Here is a 25,161-nt window from a genome sequence, read left to right as displayed (position 1 = left end):
TAGACTGAAACTGAATTTGTAAAGCCCATGTCTGTCCTGTTCAACACAAACAACCATAAAATGCTTGCCTGCACCTATTAAAGCCGCATGTGGATAATTAGCAAAAATCTGGCTCTCAGAAGGCTAACATTTGAAAATGATCCCATAGTTCCACAGAAATTTGGGAAGTGTATGAAAGAGGATTGCTCAGTTTCTCAACCCGTCCACAGTATTACCAGCCTGGTAAACAGGAATACCACTGTAAAGTAGCAAAAAATAAGTGGACGGCCAGTGAAAATGTTCCCTGCAGTCATGTTTATAGGCCTTTTCCACAGTAAAATCAAACCAGAGGGGGATGTGTGGCAATGCTGGAAATGGCTTTTGTTGATTATTAAGAGTATGTTAATCACGACATTCCCTACTTTCTTTTATAGTAGGTTAACAGGTCTCCTAATGGTTAAGAAGAGCCCTTACCTAAATGAAAACAGACCCCCCCCCCCAACTAACAATCGGAAGCGACTAGCTCTAAGTGATGCCAGTAAAGATTGCAACATTATAGGCCTTTCAAACACTAGATATCTGTGCCAGGAAAACTATAGTTTAGTACCCAGCAGAGACCTCTCCTAAAGAGTGTAAATGGACAATATCAGCACGAATATCTTATGAAATGTAACAAAGGATATTTACACAGTTATCAGCAAAGCATTGCAATGTTAACTAACAGAAAATCTAAATTAAACAGATTGATCAAGACGCTTTGATATGATTGATATGAAACTGAAATGAAGCTCGATATGGAACTACTGTATGAAAACATTATAGTTTAATATTTTGCATTAGTTAAATTAGCTACCATATGAAATCAAAAATGCATGAATGTAATTATAAATAATAACCTGATGCTAGTGTATTCTGTTTCACGTGGTTTTAATACACACAATGTATAATGTTGGAATAATAAAATAAAACAATAAAATAAATTAAAGTAAAATAAAATATTGCAAATACAAGATGTCTCCACGAGTTCGTCCATTTCTGCCACAGCTGTTACAACCATAAAATGCTCAATGCAGTTCAATTTCCCACTCAACCATCTGATAGTCAGACATAGGAAACATCCTAATTGCTCTGTCTTTCATAAGAAGAACTGACATACACCATGATCTCATCCAAACTCTCCATTAACTTTAGATGCTTGTCTTGAGGTACAAGAGCCAAACACACTTTTAAAATCTCATTCTACTCTATACTGCTCCAGCATTCATCTATGAGTAAAATTAGTAATTACCACAAAAAAAAAAAAAAAACACTTACACAATGATTATTAAATAATGTCATTCCTGTTAATGTTAACTGGTATATTAGAGAGTTATTTATTATTTATTTCTAATTTACCAATTAATTATATAGTAAAGTAATAACTTTTTTTTGTATTAGTAAAAATGTGTCTTTTCAAGGCACAGATATATTTTCCTAAATCCACATGTTTAACTTGTGTTTTTATATTTTGGATGTTTATGTACACTTTGAAAGAACCATGGCTACAAACTTCTATGTTTTCATGAAAATGAGAAAAATGCAAAAATGCAATAGTTAACTTAAACCTACAAAGTTCTTTCTGAAAGTTAACCACAATGATCCAGAAAGATGGTTCCACCAGAGCCACTCACTGATGGCAGGTGGTCTTTATGTGCCAGACTGAGAAGACTAGTTGCTAGACTATTTTCATTGAATAAAAGAAAAGTTGGCATGTTCAAAAAAGTATATGAGGGGCTGATCAACAGCACCCTGAAAATGCTAGGTTACATAAGTCCCACTCTTTCATTGGCCCTCCAGCTTTTACATCTGTGGAATCCCTCTAAGCAGACATACTGCAGTCATACATGCAGAATAGCAGCACCTCCCCAGTCAGATACAGCTGAGGTACTTTAGCCAAATAACTGAAGATCCTCCAATTTTTAACTGGTAATCATAACAATAATTTGTTGAAAAAAATAGAGTTAACCACTTTTCAGGAGGAGTTTTTGAGAAAAGTAAATCAAAAGGATGAAGGCATAGAGACTTTACCTCCAAGGTCTTCTTTGGAAGATACCAGACGAGGTGAGCTGTTCCCAGGTTCAATCTTCAATGATAGTCTGGGGGGTTGTGACAGGGTTAAAATCAAGAAAATATCATATTGATACATTGTATTTTTGACCACGTGGTTTAAACTTAGCAGTATTCATCAGTATTCCATTATGATTATACATAATGTCCTTTTAAAAATTCAATTATTCAACTATCTTATTGGAAAAGATAATACTCATCATTTTTTACAGAAAGAGTATAGTTTTTGGAGCAAAGTTCAAAAACAATAACTTTAAATAACATTATGTGGTAAAAGTTGGCTAAGCTAGTTAAGGCTTTTATTTTCCATTTTCCATTTTATATATATATATATATATATATATATATATATATATATATATATATATTATAGGGCTGGGCAAGTTAACAAATTATTATCATGTTACCAAATTAATAGATTAAAGCCGACAATTATTTATCGCGTTAAAACAGTTTTTTATTATTATGAGAGTCCGTTGCTCACTGGCTCTGAATACACATCTAGACAAATCATGTGTCACAGGAGGGGATGCTCCCGATCAAATTATTTAGGTTAAGCATCAGCATTCACAAACCACTGTCCACTGTTATTTTTAACAGAAAAAAATTTAAATAAGCTCGTAATTATGACTTAAGTTTACGATAGGACGTGAAGACAGCAGAGTAAGCACTCTCGCTCAACACAGTGGAGTGAATTGTTTTGTTAACTTTGTGGTTTATTATTTTGAGTCGTATGGGACACGGAAACACACGTCCCTCTCACAATATATTGCTTTAAAGATCTATCGCTCTTGCTGCTTAGAAATATTCACACAATCATGCAGCACGTATCAGAAGATCTGCGGTTAGTGCTCACACTCACTGATCTATATATAACTGAACCACACTCTTGCCCACCTCTTCCAACCGAGCCAGGGACTGCTAAACAGAACAATCACACTAGTCAAACGAAGTTGTGTGAGCACACCCTAATTATTCTCCTGCATCCCGCACACATGAGTCTCTACCCTCACATTAAGTGTTGTCCCGTGCTGCACTCTTCTGTGATGGGTCCCGCGATCGTGCAGGTCTCTAATAGGAAGATGCATGTTATAATATTACGATCGAGGCTCTAGACTCTGAGCATAACTTGTTTTTTCTATAACAAACTATTAAATAATTTCTATAAAAACATGAATGTCCTGGCAGTGACAAATGGCTTGTTTTATATTTAATTACATTAATGTTGTAAGTTGAGATTAAGGCTACAATAAATATTTGAACTGCTACTATGTAAAAGGATGTGTTATTTGTTTAAAGTGTTTGCAAACCCAATGTTATTACACTTTTGTTCATATAGCAGTAGACCTCATTTTAAATGTAAAAAGTGCACAATACACTACTTTTGAATGCATTATTATTTTTGTGCATAACAATGCAAATAATCGCAGACGATAATACGATTAATCACGATTAAAAAATGTACTTGTTGCCCAGCAATAATATATATATACACACACACCATAACAAAGTAACACATGCCTGAGCAAACTATTCAAGGCAAACATTTATGAGGACTTTTAGTTGAAATGTATTTTCCTCATGCTTGACAAATCTTGCATGTGTGATGTTTATGTGTATATCAGAAATACAGTAAAACAGCAATATTGTGAAATATTCTTACAATTTAAAATAAATGTTTTCTTTTCTAATATATACATATATAAATATATTTATCCCTGGGATAGCAAAGAATTGCAATTTTCAAAAGTTTCTAAATTTCCAGGAATTATTCTAAAAATGTTGTTGCAATATATTTAAAATATTTGTTATTATAATCAATGTTGAAAAATGTTGTGCTTCTTATTACTTTTGTGATACATTTTTAGTATTCTTTGATACACACACACACACACACACACACACACACACACACACACACACACACACACACACACACACACAAACATACACATTTTTCATAAAATGACCTCTCTATTCTAGCTCATCTCCACAGAGCTCCCTGTAACACACATCGAGAATCAAAGAAAATGGCATCTGTGAGAAATCTCTCAACTGGTTTGGAGCGCACATCGTGTAAATGTCCTGCATGTAACTAATAACACTCACACTGTTAATGAGGTTAACCCTCTGTATATACATCGGTCAGAGGGTGCTGTTTACACTAGTTAGTGTAAATCCCTTAAAATTCAACACCAGAACTTTAACACTTTACTCTAAGAATCCTTAATACCAGGATTTTTAACACTGTAGATTTTACTGTGCTTGCTGTAAGCATTGGCTAACAACTTTAAGACTGTGACCCTGGATTGCAGAGGTTTTCCAACTCCACAGACTGTCAGACAATAATGTCATTCCCCCAAACACAACTATTATACTGCAGTCCCATCCATTTCACCAAACCCGTCCTCCTCTGGCAGCTATGTATCCATTGGTGTTGTAAGAAAGTGCCTGAGACAATTTCACATGGAACCCAGTCAGAATGTCTGAATGTCTAAATATAAGCACTTAATAATATGGTACAATGAATACACTTTCATAAATAGTTACTTTGTTGAGCTGTTGAGTTGTCTTTTGTACAATAATTTATTTTTGTGATCTTTTAACCAGACACACTATTCTAAAACAACTGAAGTTCAAGAATCAGATAAAGAAATTTAAAAATTATTTCAAAAATCTTTATTTACACCATGACCGGATAGCTTCCCCTTGATACACAATGATTATGATTATGTTTTGTTATGGTACAGACACTGTGTAAACATTTAACTATGCATGGCCTAGTTTCACTTGAGAAGTTTCACCTGATACTGAAGTAAGCCAGGCAAGTCATTTTTTAACGAAGCATGGAAAAGACGTGAATTATGTCACTGTGCCAAAAAGGTGCCGTTCTTTATTTTCTCACATGGAGACGTGTTTGAAAGCTTTACCAGACCAACAGCTTTAACTTATAACCTTTGCCAATCAGAATGGAACTACAGAAATGATTCAGTGAGGAAAATTACACCAAGGAAAAATAATCCAACTTTCCAAAAGTGACAACTCAAGATCATGATGTATATCACAGTCTCTATTTTATCTTTTATCTGTTTACATAAATTAGATTAGAATAAAATATATTGCACTTTTCACACATGTAGTACTCTTCTGTATTTCCTGTGACCAATAAATAAATAAATAAATAAAAGGCATAAATTCAATCTTAACTACTATTAGTTATGTTAAAAAATTATCTAACATGAAACCAATGTAAAAGGCATAAAAAGTAGCTAAGATATCTGTATTCCCCCTTAAAATTTGGGACTGTTCCATTTCAGACGTCATGACCTTCTCGACTGTATCCAGCTATTCAAATCATACTTTGATAATATTATAATTTGATATAAAAGCATAAACAATTATTATCACTTGTGACACCTGGGAAGCTTAACCATTAACTATACATATTGTACAAGTTATTGTATAATATGCATATATACAGTAAACCTAATTTATGGATAATTTGTCAGTAATTGGAAACCAACATTTGCCAAAATAGCAGTTTAAATTAGTTTTTTTAATTTATATTATAATTTTACATTTTAGAAAAGTTAAAAAAAAAATTAGTTATGGATAAATGGTAATAAAATGTTAAATAGTTCAACTTTGTCAGAACAAATTATTGATAATGTCAGATAACACTGACAAACAGCAAAAAATGGTCAGGTCAAAGTGTCTGAATAATTTTTGGTCCCAAATTTTTATCAATTTTACTGGTAGTCTACTGTATGAAGAATATTTGGGTATAACATGTCACAGTTTATTTTATTTTGCTACCCTCACTTATATAAATGAACTATAGTGTCCTGCACCCACTAGTAAAAAAAATATCACAAAATTATATCTGGTGTTATATTATAATTTTTGTTTTGACTGTATATGTATATGTATATCAACACCTAACTGAAAACTAACTTTAACATATCCACATGGAGAAAGTGGAAATATGGGCAACCAGAGTTTTTCAATTCCTGATGTTGCAGACAGACAGACAGGACCACACAGTAGGAGTGAAAAAAACTCCGGAGGAAACAGGGAAAACTCATTTAACGATGATGAAAACATCAGTGCTATGCTTGTCTTTTTAGAGGCAGACAGCCAGCCACATGTATGCATAATACATAACATGCATAGCATGTAACATCAAAGTATTTAAAAAAATATGCTTTTAAAATTCTGTTTTTGAAATATAATTTATAACATTAATTTGTCATACCCTACCACATGTCTGACCCAGTTTTTCAGAAAACCATATTATACAATACTGTATTAGGAAAATACATTATGGGCTTCATATGTTTATGAAGCCTGAAGTAAAGGAAATAGGGATTATATTGTAGCATAAAGTCATGCCAAGCTGGTACAGCTGTGGCCGGTAAATTAGGTGTTTGGTTGGCCTGTGGGCCATGCAGCCAAACCAAGAAGACATAAAGTCCACAGAGAGCACAAGTTTTAATAAATACCAAAGGCAGCTGTGCAAAATAAAGTGTTAAAACAAGGGAAGGTCTCAGTTTAATGGGGGTCTTAAAGATGTGGTAGTTTAAAGTGAAAGCTGGCATAGACTTTTATTAAATGCAATAAATTGCAGGGCAGAAAGCAAAGCTAAAATCAGCCAAAACAATCAGTTCAGCTAAATAAAGGCTACTGAGCATTACAACGTGTTTGGGGAACTTACGTGTAATTGTCATCCTCCACAAACTTTTGGAGCTCCTCAATGTAGCGCACTGACATCAAATACTTCTGTACGTGTGGTAACATGACCAAATGATCTGTGGGGTGAAGGAATGTGGAGATGTGATATAAATTCTTGCATCTGTACACTGCGTGCAGGTTTACTGTTTCTATTGTTTCTATTTAGATTTCCTTTTTTCTCTTTAATGAGATCTGAACATTACATAATATGAAAAAAAGAAAGAAAATGAAAATGAATGTTTTTGGAAGCAACTTACCATAGTTACAGGACACCTGTAGATCAGAGATGATGCGCAGTAGATTGTTCATCTGATTGGTTCTTTGCTCTGTCTCGATGATGCTATCAGAAGCAGGGTAGGCGGAGTCAATGTAGGTCATATCAAACAGGTAAATTCCTAATGTAAAACAGAGATGAAAATTTTTTTTATAGACACAGGTAGAGTGGGAGATCATTTCATAGTTAACACAAAAGGTGAAAAAAGATTTGAATACTTTTCAGTAGGGATGTAGCGATCCACTCAACTCACGATTCGATTCGATTTGATTCACAATTCGATTTTCTCACAACTTTTTAAAATAAAATTACACTGAAGACATTATACATTAAATGAAAAGATCCCTTTTTATTAGGCTATCGCTGCATGTTTCTTTGTAAAATTTAAATATTACAAAACTAAATTGAAGTTTTAAAACAAACCCCAAGTTACAAATAAAGGAAATCTCTAAATATAAACAAACTAAGGATTTGTCTGTGCTCTTTTAATTTAAAATTAGAGGCAACCACTGAATTCTAATCGTGATCCAAACAAAGATGCAGCACACATGCAGCATGAGTAGTTTTTAATCTAAATTAGTATAAACTTAATAAATTATAAATTATTCTAAACTGTAGAATTTCGAAATCTGAAGCAAAAACAGAATAATCTGACTAAAGTTTTGTGAAACTATACTACATAAAACATATCTGAATTAGGGCTGGGATAAACGATTATTTTTTAAACGATTAATCTAGCGATTATTTTTTCCGATGCATCGATTAATCTAACGATTAATTTTCCCAGACCGATTCGATTTCGATTATCTCCCCATTAATTGACTACTAACAATTTATACATGTTGATTTGCATGTCTGAATGAAAAAAAACATGAATTCCTTAACATTGCAATATATGTTTATTGCTCTTAAAATTACAAAATAAAAGGCTGACTAAGAATGCATTACTTTGCACTTGTATAGAGATAGCATTCAATAAAACCTTGAAGCCTTGAAAACACATAGCTTACTGAAACAAGCTTACTGAACACATAGGGCCTAGCAATCAATAAAAAAGTTCTTCTTTCAGATGAAAATAACAACAACTAGCATTCAATAAAAAAGGTCACCCAAAATACTTGTTTAGAGCAATTAAAAGAATACAGTAACCAATGTAAACTTGAGGGCTTTAAGCTAATACAGAGAGTGCTTTTACAAAAAAAAAAAAAAAAAAAATTAACAGTGGGAGCCAGCAGCCTGTCATGGAGAAAAAAAAAATCTCCGAATGCTCCACCTGAAACTTTGGTGTTCCGCCCTTTTTCTATCGTGTCTAATGATTTTGATTAATATGCACGAGGGAGATAGAGAGAGAGAGAGAGAGAGAGAGAGAGAGGGAGAGAGAGAGAGAGAGAGAGAGGGAGAGAGAGAGGGAGAGAGAGAGGGAGAGAGAGAGAGACCTTTGACCTTTATTATAACAATTTAATCATAAATTATTCACTTCATCCAACATGTTTTTTTTTTATTTTTTTTTATTTTTTTTTACATGTATATTTAAAAAGTCAACACCAATTCATTTCTCTCACATAAAGTACACAATACATCATTAACACACCAGATTTCTACAAACTTTGGTAAACAGTCCACCAACTTATAGTAAGCAAACTCTACTTTTAGTCTAGCTGCCACAAGACCCAAAAACATAGGAACCACACTTATTGCATCCTGCCCTAGAAGTTTGTTTTTCCTTGATTTCCAGATTACTAATTTTGCAGTGCCTGATAAAAAATTAATTAAAACCAAAGTTCTTTTCCTTTGAACAGAATACCTAGGACCATAAACAAACAATTTGAAGGAAAAGCCCTCACCCAAAGATAAAAACCAATTGCTTAAAAGGGAAAAAAGATCCCCTAAACGTGAGCACTGCACAAATAAATGGAACACTGATTCTGCCTCTAAACAAAAAGGACAACTCACCCCAACGCTAGGATTAAGATGTGCCACATGTCTGTTCGTAGCTATTGCTCCATGTACAATTCTCCACTGGAGATCACCTGTCCGCTTATTAATGGGACATTTGTACAGAACACGCCAGCAGCCTTTAGGGGAAGAGTCAAGTCCAAGAAAATCCAACCATTTTGTAGAAGGAACACCAGTCAACAGTCTGACATTTGACACTTTCAAACAAGTCAAGTACAAGGCCTTCTTCCCAGTTAACTCGAAACAATCCAAAACGGGGGTTTTAAATGTCAACAAAAAGTTATCATCCTCTTCCCAATTCTCCACGGCAGCACTAACTGTGAGTGAAGGAAATACATAGTCATGCCCTTCTGTCCACTCTTGGATCATCGTTGTGCTCTCCAGAAAGTCTCTATACTCCTCTCCTAATGCCCCACGTACTTCTACAACAAACTGCTGTATCACTCTTGCGGATTTCACTTCAGTCCTTTGGCTTATAGCTTCCGCACTGCTACTCAATATATGGCCCAACTTCACATATCCAGCAGCCAGCAACCGTGAGCGTAAGCATGTAGATGATAAAAGTCTTGAAGACAGGAGAGGGTTAAAAAACAAAGGTTCTTCCAGCAGCCAGAGCCCGACTGACAAATCAGGTGATCTTGACACATTAAATACTTTCCAAGCTTCAAGCATAGATTTATAAAACGGGGTAAGGTCTACCAACTCAGACTCTTGTAAATCCATGAGAAATAAGTGTTTGTCGAGTCCCATTCCGCCTACCCTCCGCAAAAGGGCTATTGCAATGTCCATCCAAGCAAAATTGCTGTTGTATAGCAGTCTTTGAACAGTTCGTAAACGAAAAGTCATTAATCTTGCCTTGAGGTCCACCAAACCCTGTCCCCCTTCTTGTACAGGAAGATACAGTACAGCAGATCGGACCCAATGGTATCCAGACCAGAAAAAGTTCACCAAGTGCCTCTGGATCACTTGAACTAGACCTGCTGGTGGTTGCAGCACATTGAATTTATGCCACAGAGTGGATGCCACCAAGTTATTGGCCACCAAAACTCTTCCCCTGTAGGACAACTGGGGTAGCAACCATTTCCATCTAGACAATCGTGTACACACTTTTTCCTCTACTCCCTCCCAATTTAATTTTTGATACTCATTAGAACCAAAAAAAATACCTAATATCTTAAAACCCTCTAATTTCCATTTGAGGTCTCTAGGCAATTGTGGGAGATTCTCTGCAATACCTTGACCTACCCAGAGAGCTTCACTTTTATCCCAATTCACCTTAGCTGTTGAAGCCTTCTCATAAACCTGAAGTACATCAGACAACACCTTGACATCTTGTGTGTTTTTAACAAATACAGTAATATCATCGGCATAAGCACTTAAAACTGTTCTTGAAGTCTTAAAAATAACAGGTATATGCAAGCCAGACATTTTTTCTCGTAATTTGCAAAGAAAAGGTTCAATTGCTATACTATATAGCTGTCCTGATAAAGGACACCCCTGTCTTACACCCCTTGTAACAGAAATGGGACGGCTCAATCCACCTCCCACCTTGACAATACAAGAAGCCCCTGCATACAACAATTTCACCCATTTTAAAAAACCTTCCCCAAAACCAAAAACATTCAAAACATTGAAAAGATAGTTGTGATCAACACAATCGAACGCTTTTTCTTGGTCCAGGGAGATTAAACCAATTTCTGTTTTAGAAAGTCTGCAAATGTCCAAAACATCCCGTATCAAAAACAAATTGTCCGATATTGTCCTTTCTGGAACACAATATGTTTGGTCACTGTGTACAATTAAATGAAGGTACTTTTTAAGCCTATTTGCAAGGCATTTGGATAAAATTTTGTATTCAGTAGTCAATAGGGCGACTGGTCTCCAATTCTTCAAAAGAGACAAATCCCCCTTTTTAGGCAACAATGATAAAACAGCCCGTTGACAGGACACAGGCAACATATCATCCTTGTTACATACACAAAAAACTTCAAAAAGATCCTGTCCAATGCAATTCCAAAAATGTTTATAGAATTCAGGTTGTAAACCGTCAATGCCTGGAGATTTTCCTGAATTAAGTTGGCCCAAGGCAGCAGTTATTTCTTGATAAGATATATCTATATCCAAAGCAGTCTTTGAGTCAGAGTCTACTTGAGGTAAATCTTGAAACAGTTTTGCAGAACAGTTTACATCACAATGCCCAGCAGTGTAAAGATTTGAATAGAAATCCACTGCATGACGACGCATGTCTCTTTTATCATACGTCATCCTTCCATCAGGAAGACGTAAACAGGCCATCTGTTTGTGCTTTGCCACTTTACGCTCCAAATTAAAAAAATATGCACTTGGAGTATCCATGTCTGCAACAGAAATAAAACGAGACCTTACCAAGGCCCCTTTTACTCTCTCGTTTAAATAAGATCCCAACTCCATTTTTTTCCTCTGTAACTTACTACTTAAACTAGGATCATATCTATTAATTAATTCTGTTTCTATTGATGATATCTCATTTTCAACAGACTCAATCGTTTCTCTTAACATATTAGTAGAATTGGCAGTGTATTGCAGACAAAACATTTTTATATTCACTTTTCCTATGTCCCACCACTGTCTTAGATTTTCATAACTACTTTTCTTCATTTTCCACTGTTGCCAAAATATTTCAAAATACCTACAAAATTCTTTATCTTGAAGCAATCTAATATTAAAATGCCAAAAAGAAGACTTATTTGAGCTCTGAGATTTACTTATTACAATTGAAACCAAAGTATGGTCTGTAAAACCCATTGGTGTAATAGAACAATCAATAATTTGACTGCTCAATTGTTTGGATACATAAATTCTATCCAAACGAGCAGCAGTAACTCTATTATTATTCACCTTGATCCATGTATATTGCCTCACATCAGGGTTTTTAACCCTCCATATATCCAAAAGATCAGCTGCCCTTATTAACCTTGATAAACAAGATGAAGACTGAATGTGTGGTTCTTCAGTATTTCGATCAACAGAAAAATTCTCTGTACAATTCCAGTCTCCTCCTACTATGACATTGCCATCATTAAAGCATTTTTTAAGAGCATTACTTAACACACCAAAAAATATTAATCTTTCAAACCCTACATTGGGTACATAAACATTGATGAAATAATAAATATCCCCATCAATCTCAGCTTTAACAACAAGTAGACGGCCATTCATTGGTTCTTCTGTACTCAAAACAGTCACTCTTAAATCAGGTGAAAAGAAAATTGCCACTCCTGCACTCAAATTTGTTTTATGGCTTAATTTGTACTGCCCCTTCCACCACAATCCCCACTCAACTTCATTTCCTACATCACTATGTGTTTCTTGAAGATAAATGACATGTAATTTTTTCTGCTCTATTATTTCAGATACTAGTGCACGTTTGTGCATATCCCTCCCCCCATTGATATTAATAGAACCTACTCTTAAAGCATCCATATGTAGGTTTAAGAGGGAAAGGAGAAAAACAGATAAAAGCAGCATTATGAAAAGAGACACCATGTGATGCATGAGATGGTCAGCTAAAACAAATCCTTTAACGTTCTCCTTTTTTCCACATTTCTATACTTTCTAATTGCCGTTACATGTTTCTTCAAACGAAACCTTTTCTTTTCACTTAAAATCTCAAGACTCACATTCTTTTGATGTACTGAAACAGACTTCTCAAACTTCTCAATATCTGGAAAAAAATCTATCACATTGACTTGCTTCCCAAACGTATCATCTAGAAAAGCATTAATCTCCTCTAAAGTATACAATGAGGGATCATCTTGTGAGAACTCTTGAGAGTCCGCCTCACCTATAGAATCTCCCTGTGAACATAAATCAGTGTCATGCATAGATGCAGCCTCATCTGACAAACTTTCATTCAAACCACTCTTATTGCCTTCTTTAATGCAGCTCAACTCCATCTGCTCTTTCTCCACCACACGCTCTACACTACAAGACATAGCCTGGATACCGCTCGTGCTTGGTACAGAATGCAAGACATTTTCAACATTCAGTATTTCAGCATTTTCCCCGTTCATATTGACGATCGCAATACTACCAAGATCAGAAACGGTCACTGTTGTTCTCACTTCGCTATCTGTTAGAGTATTCTCAGGAGCATTCACACTCATTTCTGAAACTCTTACCTCAGGAAGTCGCTCAATCTCACCCCGAATCTCTTGGGTAACCACAGTTTGAGAAGTAACATCAATTTCTGATCCCGAACCATTGCCTTCAACTACGCATTCTTTATGTGGGCACGCATGTCGTTTATGCCCGACATCGCCGCATTCAAAACATTTCATATTACCGGTTGTTGCATAAACCATATACGGTTTCCCTTCATGTTTAACGCGAAAAGATATATCCAGCGTTCTCTCCGGAGAATCTAAAACCATGTTGACATTCCTCCTGAACGACATCACATGTTTTAGAGCCGGGTGTTTACACCCTAGAGAAATCGTTTTAAACGGACTAACAATTTTTCCAAAGCGAACTAGCTCACGCTCCAACGCGTCATTTATTATGAACGGCGGCACATTTGAAACCGTGATTTTTGAAGAAGCCGCAATGAGTGGAGTGACTTGCACTAAATCATCGTTAATAATAAGGCCATTTTCAATTATCTGATTAACGAAATTCTGCGTTTTCAGAAAAACTACAACAGCCTTATTCATACGAGAGGCAGAAGAAATATTTTCGTGACCTACCGCTTCTCCTGTCGCCACAAGCACATCCTCCACCATTACCCCATCAGGAGGCACACACCTGAATCCATTACGCAAGGACAGCGCCTCAGCCTGAGACGCCATCCCTCCGCACAAACACTCGCCGTTACAGCAACAATAAATGAAAAATAAACACTTACCAAACCATGCAGAAAAAAGTTGAAAAGGGAAAAAAAAAAGGAATAGGTGAAAGTCCACCACTCAAACTTCGCTCCCCCAACACCACTCTCACACGTGCAAACTCCCAGAATTCCAGAGAGAGAGAGAGAGAGAGAGAGAGAGAGAGAGAGAGAGAGAGAGAGAGAGAGAGAGAGAGAGAGAGAGAGAGCGCTCGTGTAGTTTGAAGACTGTGAGTGCGCGAGCGCACGTGAAACTTTGGTGTTTCGCCCTTTTTTTACCGTGTTTAATGATTTTGATTAATATGCACAAGGGAGAGAGCGAGCAAGAAGCGCTCGTGTTGTTTGACGACTGTGAGTGCGCGAGCGCACGTGAAACTTTGGTGTTTCGCCCTTTTTTTACCGTGTTTAATGATTTTGATTAATATGCACAAGGGAGAGAGCGAGCAAGAAGCGCTCGTGTTGTTTGACGACTGTGAGTGCGCGCGCAGCCGGGGCTCTCTCTCGTACGCGCCCTTTTACTGTCACTCACCGATCAAATAAGGCTTTGACAGCCGCCAAAAAAAAGATCAATGCAGAAAAACCCCTGGATTGGTTATATAACGTTGGACAGAATGTTGATCCAGCCATCGCGTATATTCAGCGCACATAAGGTAAACGTTCTGCAAACGTTTTTTAGAGAAATAAAAACTGGTCGACGAATCGATGCGCATATTTTGCGTCGACATATTTTTTGCGTCAACGTCATCGATGACCTCGACACGTTGTCCCAGCCCTAATCTGAATGAAACAGCAGACAAGCTGAATAAGACGCAGATTCACTCTCTGACAGCAGGTGGCGCTTATGAACAGCAACGATACATTGTTTCCCTGGTTACCGCTGTATACAAATGCATTGATGAAATGCAAGATGAAAAGAAAATACCATGCAAACTTTCTAAAGATAGTCAGTTCCCTTCAGAGATACATTCATATAAACTTCCACTCGATTTGTTTGGCATCTCAACTGATTTGAATCATCAAATATTTGAATAAATTTTTTAACCGGCTCACAGGTAATCATTATATCCAGGCCCGGTTCTATTGGGGTGCTCAAACAAAATCAATAGCACCCTCAGTTAATGCTGTAATAATGGCATTTTATTGCATATTTGTGCAAATATTGCTTTGTGATTGCTACACTTCGCGGGGTAACACTTTTGCATAATGGCCGCCTACACTATGTTCATGTGACTGATGATTGGAGTTATGATAAAGGAAAATTCTGATTTGCCATCACATGACTACAGTTATTTTAAAATGTAACAGAATGTTTTATTGTATTTTTGATCAAATAAATTCAGCCTTGGTAATCTTCTTGGATTTTATTTATTTATATATATATATATTTTTATCTTACCGACCCCAAACTTTTGAATGGGAGCACATCAGTTATTCTTCAAAATAATATCATTCGTGTTCCATAGAAGGTAAAAAATCAAAAATTAACAAAGTCCACAATCTATTCTCCATAAACTTATTTATCACTTTCAAACAGATGTGTACAGTACTTTGAGGCACAGTGTAGGGCTATTACACATCTGGGCCCTGATCTGTTGTGAAACTTCAAGGTTTTCCAAATTCCACTTGAGTGGCCCCTCACCCCACTTTTACCACATTTACACAGATAGTTCAGAGAGAACTCTCTCCAGGATTCACAAGCACACTGGCAATTGTCAGGTGACAGGGACAAAACTAAATGGCACGCATGTCTGGAATGTCTGGACTGAAAACGATGGCCAGGAGCGATTGCCTTGATGCTCTAGCTTGCTTGTTAGAGTTCAGTTTCCACTACAGGATCTACAAAGCAGCTTGCTAATCAGCAGGTGGAGGTTATGAGTTTGTTAATGAGAGCAATTAGTCAAAAACTGAAGAGCTAATATTAGATTTACACAGGCTGTGGGATATAAATGCTTGCTCACAACAAACCTAAACACTATCTATGGCTTAAAGGTGCACTAAGCAATTTTTGAAAAACGCTTTTGACCACAGTGTCGGACAGAGTCCCAAAACAACCTCGCAGCCAATCAGCAGGAAGGGGCGTGTCTAGTAATGAGAAGAGAGTGCTCAGTGAGTGCACAGAATGGACAAATTTTAGCAGATAGACTATAGATCGCGAGAGATGGCAGATGAAAAAAAAGGAAAATTTTGGATGAACAGAATATTAAAAAGAAGGATTATGATCAGGCCATAGGTAGGAGCCATGTAAATCTGCAGATTTCCAGCGGTGGAGAGAACTCAGGGAGAGGGAAGGCATGGAATCGGATGCCAAGGTTGCTTTATTTCTTCTTGATAGGTGAGTTACGCTGATTTAGTTTTTTCACACAACTTTTCTTTTGATTTGACATGTAACAAATGTAAGTCACCAAAATTATTTGTGACTTTGCAGCTGCCCTACAAAACTGAAAAAAAAAAAAAACATAATAATAATAATAAAAATTAGTTATCTGCTGCACCAATATAGGATTTGGAGTTATACCAGACACTGAAAAGGTCATTAAAGTCACAGAAATAGTCTAGTGTGTGTGTGGGTGGGAGTTTGTCAGAGGTCAGCTGTACAGCTTAGATTGACCCTGACATGCTTCCTGTGAAGAGTGAAGTAGCTCATTGACCTCTAGAGACCTTTCACTGGATTCAGTTACACCAGTGAAACCAAGCTGGTAATAAAAGTGCATGACTACTACTTCAGCTGCCATCTATTGGTCAACTTCTATTATGATTTTATATATGCAAAGAGTGTAGAGAAAGAATTCTCTTATCATCTATAAGATAATGGCAAGAAATAATTTAAATGTTAATTATGTGAATTAGTCCAAAGCTATTCTGCTCAAAATTAAGCAGATTAAATATTTTGAGGGAGAAGTGATTTTCACAAACTTAAATGATTCAAAACAATTTCTTTCAGTCAGTCAGGACAAAATATGATATTTATTGTTGTTATTTTTTGTGGCGTTAGCAAGCGATTCAGCAAAATTACTTGACTTAAAAAGAGGAAAAAGAGAATGTTGGCCTGACAAAACAGGGAAAAACATCAAGACAGTTTTATTCGGCATGAAATATATTACAAATAATATAATATAATACTAATTACAAATAATTATATATTTGTCTTCAGCCGGGTCTATTCTAGGCTTCTGAGATTTTACAACTTTATGGGGCACAATGAATAATAGTGAGTAAGATTTCCTGGAAATAAGTGTAACAGTAGTTGGTTTCCAATGCAAGGTTCATAAAAAATAAAAGAGAAAAAAAGGTCTAAGAAAACTGTTCACATAGCAGCAGAATACAGATATCAGTCAAATATGGAGTGCTAAAAATGGTTCACGCACTGTTCAGCAATAAAAGAGATTGACAATCTCATTATATATCTGAAGTAACTTCAGGACTCAATCAAATTTAGAGAGAACGTTTAATACATACAGTACACAATGTGCTGTAACTAGTGTTGACAACTAGTTGTCTATCACTCATTGACGTACAGTATGTGTGGAAAGAGGCATATGGCTTGCTGGTTATGCTTTGTTGTCAATCATTAATGTTAGCACTGTCCACCTCTCAGATTATCAAAAATGATTGAAAATAGGGGTATTGTGAGAAAAAGAGGCCAAGTGATCTGTTAAGAGTTACCAATGTCACTTCATCCCCTAATGATGCCTATCAGGAGGACCTGAAAGTGAGCAGGTGATATTTGAACACACACAGAATTCAGGAGCAGCCGTCTGATCCTGATGTCCATGAATAGAACAGGGAGTGTGGCTGGAGTGTGTTCTTCATGTCTGGCGCAGGGCTAAGGCTCCTAAAACCAGGGACCATTACAGCCAAAGACATTTACAGACTTCAGGGTTTATGCTGCTTGAAATATAATATTCAATTGAATCTCTCGAGCCAAGAATTTAAGGTTATAGTGTGACTTTCACAGAGAAGGAGGATGTGAATCACAATGGCTGAGGAAATGCTTCACTGAAAATACCTCAACAAAAATCTTGGGGATTAAAATAATTGCTGACATGTCTCAGATGATCAGTGATTGATATGCTTCACCTCTGACTTACTCTGAATTACTAATAATAAGTAAATATGATCACATGCGAGTTAACCAAAGTGATTCCCCAAATGGGACAGCCAGAGATTTTGGTCTATAAATATCGAAAGCATTTAGGACACTGATAAGGCTGGATGCCCAGTTATAAACAATACTAAAATAACAGTGCTTTGAACCACATCACACACGGCTCTGACAAGTACAAGAAACAATTTTACACAACAAAATATGACATTCTCAATATATGACAGTCATTGCATTTCATAGCAGCTGAATATGACTGCAAGACTGGTTTCATGTGCTCATAACCTCACTAGTAATAAGTGCATAACGTACACTGGCAAAATGACTGCACTGAGTACACGAGTTGTATGCATATAAAGCAGCTGAGGGTTGATTTTTTGGGAATGACTGGCAATGTTACACTGCAAAAATGTTTTCTTGAATAGGGCTAACAAATGTGGCTTATGTTCTTGTGCCATCAACATAACATGATTTTTCTTAGTCATAAGGAAACTTTTTAAGCCACATAAATTACTTAATTTACTAAAAATACATACATACATACAAATAATGGTTCCACACATACATCATGCAGATGTCAATTTGATGTGTGCATTTACATCTGCATAATGTTTTTTTTTTTTTTTTTTAAGAGTATTTGCTTATCTGCAATACTGTACATCTTTAAGATGCTTCCTATCAGATGTCTTATAGACATTTAGAAAATGTCTTTAAGAGGTTTATGATTTAGAATGAACGTAAAACTGCTTTTTAAAAGATGTTTATCTGATGTTTGTACACAACAGTTGTTAATTAAATGCTCTTTAAAACACATCTTGTAGACGTACATGTGCCTGGGTTTATCGGGCAACAGCAAAAGCTATATAAATGTTGCTTTCGCTTATTTTATATAAATGTATAGGCTATACATAAAAAAATGATGATAAAAAAATATTACATCAAAATGGCATTAAACGAATAATAACTTGAAACACAGTTTTAAGTAATCAATCAATACAGTACAATTCAGTACAAACTAACAAATGAACTACAAAAGACAAGAAATTAATAAAACAATAAAATAAACCAACCATTAATATAAGTAGGCTTACAAGCAATATAAATGTATTGCTTGTATTTCCAGTCAGGTAACGTAAATGCTGAAAGAATGGAGTCACAAGTGAAAATAAAACCTCTTAAATTGATAATTGTCTTCATTTTTTGATTAAAATAATATGCTACTGCATAATATTTTATTAAATAAAGTTAATAAGCAGCACATTAGTTTATTCATGGAAAACTCGTAGTTACAGTGATAGTGAATATGTGTTCCCTATTCTAAAGTTTCACTGAAAAATCATATCTTTTGTTTAGATGTTGGAGTTTTATGAGCCAAAAGCCAACGCAAGAAAGGCAAAACACCACAAATGCCAGCTGTTGCTTTGCTGCTTTAACCGCCAAGCATTATTCACCAGGTAGACAAGCCCCATCACAAAACCCTGAGGAGAACCAGACTGTGTGGACAACTTCAATAATTCACATGACAATGAGCAGAATTGACTTGTGTTAACTCAGTGACACAATGTGAGAACTATTTTTCCTGTGAAAGCACAGCATTTTTTTATTTGAAGTCAAAGTAATAAAAAGAGGTATTTGCTGTATTTATGCTATACACCTTTTTCTTATTGGTGGTGTTCTCAGAAGAGGAATATATATTTATATTCCTATATATATTAGAAAAGCATCATGCATGTGATGCTGCATTCACACCAGTAGGTGTCAGTATACAGTCCAATATATTTGTTGTTTCAGGCAGCAAAAACAATCATGCACCTTTCTGAAAATATTTAGTGATAATCGTAGTAATGTTTTTCCTAGATTCTCATGTCTGCACAGTGATGGAAGAAACATCTAAATGTGCATAATTGTGGAAAAATGTATTTTATGTGTGACACTTTTTAGCCACAGTGGTTTGAGGCCTTTAATTACATAACTGTCTGCATTCATAGCAGGCTATGGAAAAAAGCGTGCATGTCTTCAAGACATCAGCTTGAAGGGTTTTGAGATTGCGGCCTGGCCAGTGGCAGAGAAACATTCCAGAGGTGTGACTTCACATGTGATAGTGGGGCTACATGGCTGCTTTCTCAAGGGATTTGGTTTTCCCATCGGGGGCTTTCCAGAGAGCAGGAACAACTGGGATGACTGACAAAGGAAGTGTTAACACCTGCCATCCGGAACTCAACAACATTAGACAGATTACTGAGGGATGAATATGAAATACAAGATTGATTAATGTATTCGATGATGTGTGGTTAACTTTTATGTTTTATTTAGAGCATCTGGATTTGTTTGCATCAGGATTCCCAGCCAATAAATCCCAAAACACTTTCATGAGCTGCACAGCCAAGTATGGTTGTATAACCAATCCAGAACAGAGTGTAAAACTAGGAGCAGTCAAAAGTATATTTTAAATAAACACGTATTACTGCTGCACAAGGTGAATACGCAAAGAGAAATAATAGGTTTGGCTCATGCAGGAGACTTTAGAGCCAGGAAAATACAATTGTACCTTCTTAACAATCTGCTCACTCAAGTGTACATTTTATACAGACTGTGATGACAACCGCAGACAACTATACTATTACTCCCTGTAACTATTCTGTTACTCCCTGAAACACAATCTGCCAGAATAGTGCTACCTAGTGCAGACCTAGCCTACATCTCTTACCAACAAACTAACTCATTATGCTGAGATGTCTGGAGATTTCAATACAGAGTTTATGGAAATTGCCACGCAGGCTGGGAAGCTTTATATATTGCATAATGAGATAAAAGAGCCTTTTGTTAGGTGAAACAGCCGGAGACACTGGAAAAAATCTGAAAAATAGTGTACAAAGAGCAAATTACTACACTTAACACACACAAGCGCAGACAGCAAAAACACTTCATAGAAGTTATACGTGACAGTCTTACACAACTGTCGCTGTTCGGCCCTTTGATGTGGTGGAGACAGTAATACTCGACATGAGACTGTTGTTGCACTATTCCTCTGGGATCACTTAGGATGAATTTCAGCATTTCAAAACTGTCACTTTTGTTCACTAGGATGAAATACAGCTAAATCACATTTAAGCTGCCTTTTAAACACGTTGCACATGGATTTAAATATGTGTGTGTGAAGTGAAAGTGACATTCAGCCAAGAATGGTGACCCATACTCAGAATTTGTGCTCTGCATTTAACCCATCCAAAGTGCACACACACACACAGCAGTGAACACACACACACACACACACACACACACACACCGTGAACACACACCTGAAGCAGTGGGCAGCAGGGATGGAAATTAACTTTTTTGTCCACCGGCCACTGTGGCTGTGGATTTTAAAATCTGCCAGCCACTCAATGTTTTTACCAGCCACTTTCTTGTTTTTAAACGACAATGTGTAACTGCATGTGAAAATTAATACTACAAGATCTACAATACTTAAGCAGTTTATTTAATCTCAAGTCTCAATGAAGTACTGACATTTTCTCTTTCAGTGATGCTCAAAAATGCTGCGTATCTAGGCAGCTTACTAGGTTTTGAAACAGCCGACTCTTGCTGAAGTAGCTCATTCTCTCAACTCCATAGCCCAACCAGATGATACACTGCACTGTTTTCGTACGCATTAATAATGTTGTATTTAATTCCAAAGGAAAGGATTCACCAGTATTTGTATGTGTAAGTGTATTTTTTTTGGTGTATTTTTTTTTTGTGGTTGAGGGAACACGTGGGGAAAAGTCCCCTGTTCAACACTGTTTCACTGAAAGGAATCTCGGCTTGCAAACTTTTACACCATCGACAAACGAACGCACAGCGTTTTTAATACATCGTTTTTTACGCGTCTCATCATGCCAGAGCTGTCAAACATGTGTAGCGATACAATGTTGTTTCTGCATAACAAGTTGCAACCCTCTATGGACACCTTGGCAACTGAATCGCCATTGGCTAGTAATTAATAATAATAATAATAATAATAATAATAACAATAATTTAATTTAATTTTAATTTAATTTAATTTTAATTATTTTAGTTTACTCGCCATATCAATCCCAAAACACTTTTGATTCTTGAGATTGCCGTTCATGCATTAACTCCACCCACTACCGAAAAACCCAGCTGTTCTTGAAAAATGAAGTTTTCCATAGGAACGCCGTTATTTTGACAGGAAAATACAACAAATAATATTGTTTAAATATAGCACGTCAATCCCCCCTCTCTCTCTTTCTCTATGTGAGTGTGAGAGAAAATGACGGCGATTTGTGCTCATTAACACTAGAGTACACGGTACATTATACAGGTGCGCTGCGGATCCATTGAGGAAAAAAAGCACCGATCGTCTGACGGAGAGTCAGAGAGTGTTCGCGAGTGAAACTATCTGTGCTAAGTTTAGCCTCCAACTAACACACTGGTGAGTAAAAACAGATAATTGATTAGCCATTGGCTAATATTAGACATCATTTAGTAGCCAGAAGGAAGATTTAGTCGCATATGAGAGTGATTTACTCTGACAGAGGTCTGACAGAGACGTGACATTATGCGGAAACTTGTGCGCGATAACAAATTCAACTCTTCACGCGATCTTGTATATCATGAGCGCGTGCAATTAAACGTACTGTAAATAACCAACAAATATATCACTCCGCCGGCGGCACTAACTTCAGCTGCAAACACTGTACCGGGAACAACACCGCAGTTTCGAGCCCGGTTTACACCGCCTTTCTCCACGGAGCTGCTTAGGATGATATTACACTCTATGGCGTGTTGTACACACACCAGGGATGAAAATTAACTTTTTTTTTAGTCCACCAGCCGGGTGAAACAGTATGCTATTTTTATTTACCCGCCACAGTGGCCAGTAGGTGAAGTGAGTTTACCCGCCACAACACAAACACACCCACATTTGGCTGGTGGCGGGTGCTAATTTCCATCCCTGGTGGACAGACATGCTGTGGCACCCGGGGAGCAGTTTGGGGTTCAGTGCCTTGCTCAAGGGCACCTACTGTAAGTCGTGGTATTGCCGGCCCGAGACTCAAACCCACAACCCTAGGGTTAGGAGTCAAACTCTCTAACCACTAGGCCATGACTTCCCCACAGCTTGTTTGTGCGTGCGTGCATGCGTGCGTGCTTGTTTGAGAATACTAATCATGCGGACATAGCAACGGTGGCTCAACCAATGGTGTTTGTTTGGGGTGTGGCCATCTGCAAGTCTGGCCAATGGCAAGGGTGGGTAGAGCCTTCAGGAAACCTGTTTGTAAGCAATCAGAAAATCACACTAATGAATGTGCAACACTACTCAACTGCTGTAAAGGCAGTGATATTTCATTCCCTCAATAAAAGAAGTGAGGTAAACGATAGCAGCACAGGGAGCGAAAGAACGGTGGAGCCCCGAGGATGTGGTCAGGCTACTGTTCAAAGAGGTTGCAGATGTCTAGCCAAATGATGAGCTCACAAGTTTCTGCAGGGACCACAGTGGAGGGCTGGAGTGTATTTTCCATCCTTTTGCTCTTCCAGGCGCTCTCAGATCCTTGTCTCTGAGGTTGTTCATTACAGACCTCGTGTGTAGCACGGCGGTGGGTGTCAAAGCCGCTGAAGAGAAAACCTCCAAACCCCCTTCTGATTAATTTCAAGAGCTTTTGCTTTACTTATCAGGATCACAAGCCTGGGGTGAACTTTCATTCTTTTGTATTAAATAAGCTCTTATGGACCAGTATCAAACATGACAGGATGAATGAGGTGCTTAGAGCTGTGAGATGCCCTGATTAGAGTAAAAGCTTCTCTGATAATGTAACTGTAATTATCTGCAATTAAGAAACTACATACTGTAGCTAAATGTTCACGTTTAACAAATGTAAATGTTTAAGCCTATATGGTTATTACCCAGCAGTTTAAATATATAGTGTTGGAAGAAAGTGATAGAAAAATGTGGTTCAGTGAAATCTTTAGTGTACAAGACTTATATTATACATACTGTATATACAGTACATATATTGAGGCCTGTGAAAATATTTAGAAAAACATCTGTGCTTTTTTTGTCCATTCAACAACACTGTTATTTTTGACCCCATTGACTTACATTTTTTTGGCCAAAAATGTTTTAAAAACTTTTTTTTTTTTCAGTGTGTTCCACAGAATAAAGTAATACAGGTTTGGATCGGCATTAGGGTGAGTAAATGATGACTGAATTTTCATTTTCAGGTGAATTATTTCTTGAAGATTTTTTTAAACATGTCCCACAGAACTGTCACAATGCCCCCCCCCCCACTTTGACAACAGCATATTGTGTTTGAATAAGCACTAAAATCAAGTAAAAAAAAAAAAATCTCATGTACAGTGGAAAATGGAAAAGCCTCATTATTTTTCGACCCCACAAACCTGGCAGCAAAAGCAAGCTGCGGTTGACTGAGGCCCTTCTTTCAATCTGCAAGGTATTACCGTACTTGCTGAACATGGGAAATAATAACAAATGGTGAGTCCCTCACACTGAGACACGGGGTGCCGTATATGCTTTGCTTGGAACCTCATCTCTCCACACCACCGACTCCCTGTGGTTCCCAACTCCTGGATTTTTCCGTATGGCTCAGGGTTGTAATACTGAACTATTATTTATCTAGTATCAATAATTGGAAGGGGTGGAAAGAGAGAACAGAGAGTTGTCTTAAGGGACGTGGAAGTTACCTTGCTTCCAAAATCAGCAAGCAAAAAAACACAAAACCGGGGCTTCATTTATAAAACACATACATGATCGGATTCAATCATAAATTCCATGGATCTAAGCTTACGTTAAAAACGAATGAATAAAACTGAATTTATAAAGGCATTAAAATGTTCTTATGAACAGAAAAGCAAATGTAAATGCTACAAAAGTGCACACTGACTGGATAAGTATTAAATAAATAGTATACTTATAAAAATATGTATTAATATAATTATTTTTAATTATAAATTAAATAAAAAGCCAAAACAAATTCAAAGAAAAAAAAAGACAGCACTTAGTAGACTCAAGGGGCTGCTCTTGAAAATAAAGTACACTGAACAAAGGGTCTCATCCAGCTATTAATGCCCCAATTATCCAGCTCTGTATAAGGACGGGAATCATCTAAAAAGTTGGATGTAGAAACAGAAGAG

The 25,161-nt window shown here is 36.7% G+C and overlaps 1 protein-coding gene across 3 annotated transcripts in view; it reads right to left on the bottom strand.

The window, feature by feature from the left end:
* The window catches only part of LOC132114433 (ras-specific guanine nucleotide-releasing factor RalGPS1-like), a 96,081-nt gene that overhangs the window by 5,569 nt on the left and 65,351 nt on the right, over window positions 1-25,161 (bottom strand). For all 3 annotated transcript variants that reach the window (XM_059522549.1, XM_059522551.1, XM_059522550.1), the window contains 3 exons: window positions 7,074-7,211; window positions 6,800-6,893; window positions 2,047-2,114 (listed from right to left, as the gene is read on the bottom strand). In XM_059522549.1, coding sequence (XP_059378532.1) covers window positions 2,047-2,114; window positions 6,800-6,893; window positions 7,074-7,211 — 300 coding nt within the window. The remainder of the gene's footprint in view (window positions 1-2,046; window positions 2,115-6,799; window positions 6,894-7,073; window positions 7,212-25,161) is intronic.

Source organism: Carassius carassius, chromosome 34 (assembly GCF_963082965.1).
Source record: "Carassius carassius chromosome 34, fCarCar2.1, whole genome shotgun sequence".
Taxonomy (NCBI): Eukaryota; Metazoa; Chordata; class Actinopteri; order Cypriniformes; family Cyprinidae; genus Carassius; species Carassius carassius.
Note: the sequence above shows the minus strand (reverse complement) of the source record. Positions and strands in the feature narration are given on the sequence as shown.